The sequence below is a fragment of the Tupaia chinensis genome, unplaced genomic scaffold (genome assembly GCF_000334495.1).
Source record: "Tupaia chinensis unplaced genomic scaffold, TupChi_1.0 Scaffold000114_1, whole genome shotgun sequence".
Taxonomy (NCBI): domain Eukaryota; kingdom Metazoa; phylum Chordata; class Mammalia; order Scandentia; family Tupaiidae; genus Tupaia; species Tupaia belangeri.
Window position 1 is genome coordinate 83849 of NW_006159578.1, and position 4226 is coordinate 88074.

Below are 4226 nucleotides of genomic sequence, written 5' to 3' on the forward strand. Positions count from 1 at the left end.
AGCATGAGTTTTTAAGCCACCGGGTCCGGGACACGAACCGCGGTCGACTACGTGGGAGTCCAGCGACATAGCCATTACGCTAACTGCTGGTTCCCAAAACAGCTCTTCACATGTGATAAGGCTAATGGAAAAAGTAAACCTCCATAACAGCTGAAAACTATTGCTTGATGGAACCAGCAGTTAGCGTAATGGCTATGCCGCTGGACTCCCACGTAGTCGACTGCGGTTCACGTCCCGGACCCGGTGGCTTAAAAACTCACGCTGGGCGCGTGTGCGTGCGTGCCCAAGATCCCGAGAGGAGAATGGAGGAGAAGGGATTGTGGCGTGACCATCCCCCCGGGGGGTGATTTCTCGCTTTCTGTCTCTATGTCTCTCTCTGTCTGTCTGGCGAGCGCACGCGCCCTATAGTGAAAATCTCTCAAAAAAAAAAAAAAGTAAAAAAAAAAAAAAAACACTATTGCTTAAAATTTCAGGATTTATGTGGATTTCTTTTTTAAAAAGAGGACAGTGATCTTGCCATCAGTTTTCTCATGGCCTCTTTCACCTCTTTGTTCCTAAGACTGTAGATGAGGGGATTCAGCATGGGGATTACCACCGTGTAGAACACAGACACCACTTTAATATGGTTGGGGGAGTGGCTTGATTTTGGCATCACATAAACAAACGTAACTGTCCCATAAAACAAAGTGACTGCAGTGAGGTGGGACGTGCAGGTAGAGAAGGCCTTGTGCCTCCCCTCAGTAGAGCGCATCTTCAGGATGGAGTGGAGGATGTACAGATACGAAATGACTATGATAAACAGGGTGATCACAATGATTGACCCTGCTGAGATGGCAGGGGATATTTCAGCAATATAGATGTGTGTGCAAGAAAGCTTCACCAGTGGTGGGAGGGCACAGAAGAAATGATTGATTTCATTTGGACCACAGAAAGTCAGGCTCAAAAGACAGCCGGTAAATGATGAAGCATTCACACATCCTCCCAGATAGGAAGTGAGCAATAAGATGATGCAGACCCTGGGAGACATGTGTGTGGAGTAGAGGAGTGGGGAGCAGATGGCCACATAGCGATCATAGGCCATGGCCGCCAACAGGAAACACTCAGCTGTGCCAAAGACAACATCAGAGCCAAGTTGGGCTATGCAGCCAAAAACGGGGATAGCGGTTCTCTCTCTTAGGAAACTCACTATCATGACAGGTGTGACCGATGTGGAATACCCGATGTCCACGAAGGCCAGATGACTGAGGAAGAGGTACATTGGGGTGTGAAGCTGAGGGCTGCTTCGAATCAACAGGATGATGCTGAAATTGCCCACTATGGTAACAACATAGATTCCTAGGAATACTAGAAAGAGGATGGAACTAAGTGTAGGATCCTTTGTTAGCCCCAAAATAATGAAGTTTGTCACTATTGTGTGGTTTTTGGTCTCCATCGTTTTTACAATGGTGTCTATTGAAATAAAAAAAGCAATGGATATTAGAAAAATATTAATGATCTCAAAATTAATATATTTCCTTCAACATTCAGTCTCAAAATATAGATCCCACTTTGGTTGAATGCTTATATTTCAAGAAATGTTTACAAAGACAATACATTATGCATGGTATAAAAATATCTATGCTAGGATCAGCACGTGGTGTGGTGGTTAAAGTGCTGGACTCTCATATAGCTGAGTCCCAGGCCTGGTGACTTGAAAATCATGTCAGATGCATGTGCTACATGCCTAAAATCCCAGGAACTGAATGGAGGAGAAGGGGTTGTGGCATGGCCATCCCCTTGGGGAGTGATTTCTCACTTTTCTTTTTGCTGTCTCTCTCTCTCTGTCTCTAGCAAATGCACATGCTTTTAAAAAAGAGAAAAACTATGTGTATTATCTTAATGTCACAGGTTTTCATAAAAAGATCAATGATTCAGATCAGAACACAATTATCTATACATTGTCTCTAGCGAATGCACATGCTCTGTAGCAAAACCTTTTAAAAAAGAGAAAGACTATGTGTATTATCTTAATGTCACAGGTTTTCATAAAAAGATCAATGATTCAGATCAGAACACAATTATCTATACATTTCTTATTTGTGTGAACTCTTACTCTTAGTGGCTCATTTCTCCTTTTGTGTAATAATTTTGCACTGCTCATTAACCTCTGGTTTGATTTTATTGATGTGGGAGTAAGAGTTTGTGCAAATAAGAAACACACAGTGAAACTCTCAGATTTCAGTTAATAGAATTATCTAATCCAGAATACAAAATAATATGCTTAAGTAGGTTACAAAAATAAATATGATACTAAAATTAGAGAGAAAGGATCTATATACTACCCTTAAAAGCAAAAAAATATATATTTTTGGGGGGAGGAGAGGTTTTTGCTATAGGGCACGTGCACTAGCCAGAGAGATAGAGACAGAGAGACAGAAAACAAGAAATCTCTCCCCAGGGGAAATGGCCATGCTGCAATCCCTTCTCCTCCATTCTCCCCTTGGGATCTTGGGCACACACACACATGTGCCTGGTGGCGTGAGTTTAAGCCACTGGGTCTGGGACTGGAACTGCAGTTGACTGCATGGGAGTCCAGCGACATAGCCATTACACCAACTGCTGGTCCCAAAAGCAAATTTTAAAAAAGAATTTTACAATGTTTTCATATATAAGATCAAAATTCAAAATAAATGGTAGAGCTTTATTTCTATAAAAAGGAAATAAATGTACTTCTGCTTAGTTTTGCCAATAAGTATAACTAAGTCTTAGATATTGTATGTGAAACAGACTTAAGGAGTATCTGAAAGTTTGAGAATGAAACTCAGACAAGTTAGAAAACCTAGGACTCAAGGAATGACATGGAAGTGAATTTGTAGACCTTTTTTGTCTCCTAAGTCCCAGACTTAGGAGAAGCCAGCAGCACAGATATGGCAGGGGGAGAACCAAGAACAAAAAAAAAAAAAAAACAACAACAAATACTAACTCTTTGCTCCCAAGGGATTGGAAAGGCAGCAGTTGAGTAAGACAGAAAGTTTCTGGGCAGTAACTACTCTACTCCAGACAAAAATGACAGGAAACACAGTCTCACTACCAAAGATGAATGAGGAGCAGAGATGTCCGTCCTCACCAGGGTATAATGAGGTATCCCAGCCCTCTCCTAGGGTGGTGCCACAATAGTGCCCAGCAAGCTGAAACTTTCATCGCTGCATGCCCACCTCGGACAACACTTGTCAGTGGGGACCATGTAGGGGTCTGGCTGGATTTTTCTTTTCAAGAGAGATTTCTGCTGTAGGGTGCATGCACTTGTCAGAGAAAGAGAGATAGACAGAGAGACAGAAAGAGAAAAATATTACCCCTCAGGGAGTCTGACCACACCACAATCCCTTCTCCTCCATTCTCTTCTTGGGATTGCCTCAAAAGGACATGCATTCACTTGCCTGAGTTTGAAGCTGACATAGTAAAACCGTGGTTGTCTATGTGAGAGTCCAGCGACGTAACCATTATGCCATTTGCTGATTTCAGGACCTGGATTTTAATGTCCACTTGACAGCGATTAGGAAGCACCTCTTGGATCCATCAAGGATTTACCAAAAATTACTCATCATATTCAAAACTAGAAAAACATCATCACGAAGGAGAAAAAAGGAATAAATAGATACCTATACTGAGATAGAAATGTTAAAATTATCAAAGATTTTAAAACACCCACCATAAAAGTTCTTCAATAAGCAACCACAAACATAAATACGGAGGCCCTGAAATGAGTGATAACTGAGTCCTGGAAGAACAGCAGAGCCAATGTGGGTGGAATAGGTAGGGTAATACACCAAGGACTCATGAACAGAGGCCAGACAACTTATGGCTGTGTCGGCCATAAGGAGCTTTAACATTACTCTAAGTGCAAGGAGAAGCAAAAAAAAGTTTTAAATACAATTCAGGAACTAATTCATTTAACAATAAAGTACCACTGGCTGCTATAAAGGGACTAAATTGCAGAATAGCAAGATAATTAACAGAAAGACCTGTCAGAACATTATTGTAGACCCAGCAATCCTTCTGAGTATAGAGCCAAAGGAAATGAAATCAATCACCTTGCAAAAACATCTTCACTTTCATGTTCTTTGTAGCATTTTTTACGATAGTGAAAATACAGAAACAATCTGATGTCTATCAATGAGTGAATGGATAGAGGAACTGTGGCATCAATACATGATGAAATAATCTGAGCTTCAAAAGGGATTCTGTCT

General features: G+C 41.3%; 1 protein-coding gene across 1 annotated transcript; it reads right to left on the reverse strand.

The window, feature by feature from the left end:
* Positions 1–493: 493 nt before the first annotated feature.
* Positions 494–1435, reverse strand: LOC102472348 (olfactory receptor 481). The gene has a single exon (XM_006143986.2). It carries the CDS (start codon positions 1430–1432, stop codon positions 494–496), a length of 939 nt encoding a protein of 312 aa, XP_006144048.1. The 5' UTR covers positions 1433–1435.
* Positions 1436–4226: the final 2791 nt, after the last annotated feature.

Bases quoted from the DNA above. Each gene is read 5' to 3' on its own strand.
- LOC102472348 (XM_006143986.2), bottom strand. From the start codon at position 1,432: ATGGAGACCAAAAACCACACAATAGTGACAAACTTCATTATTTTGGGG.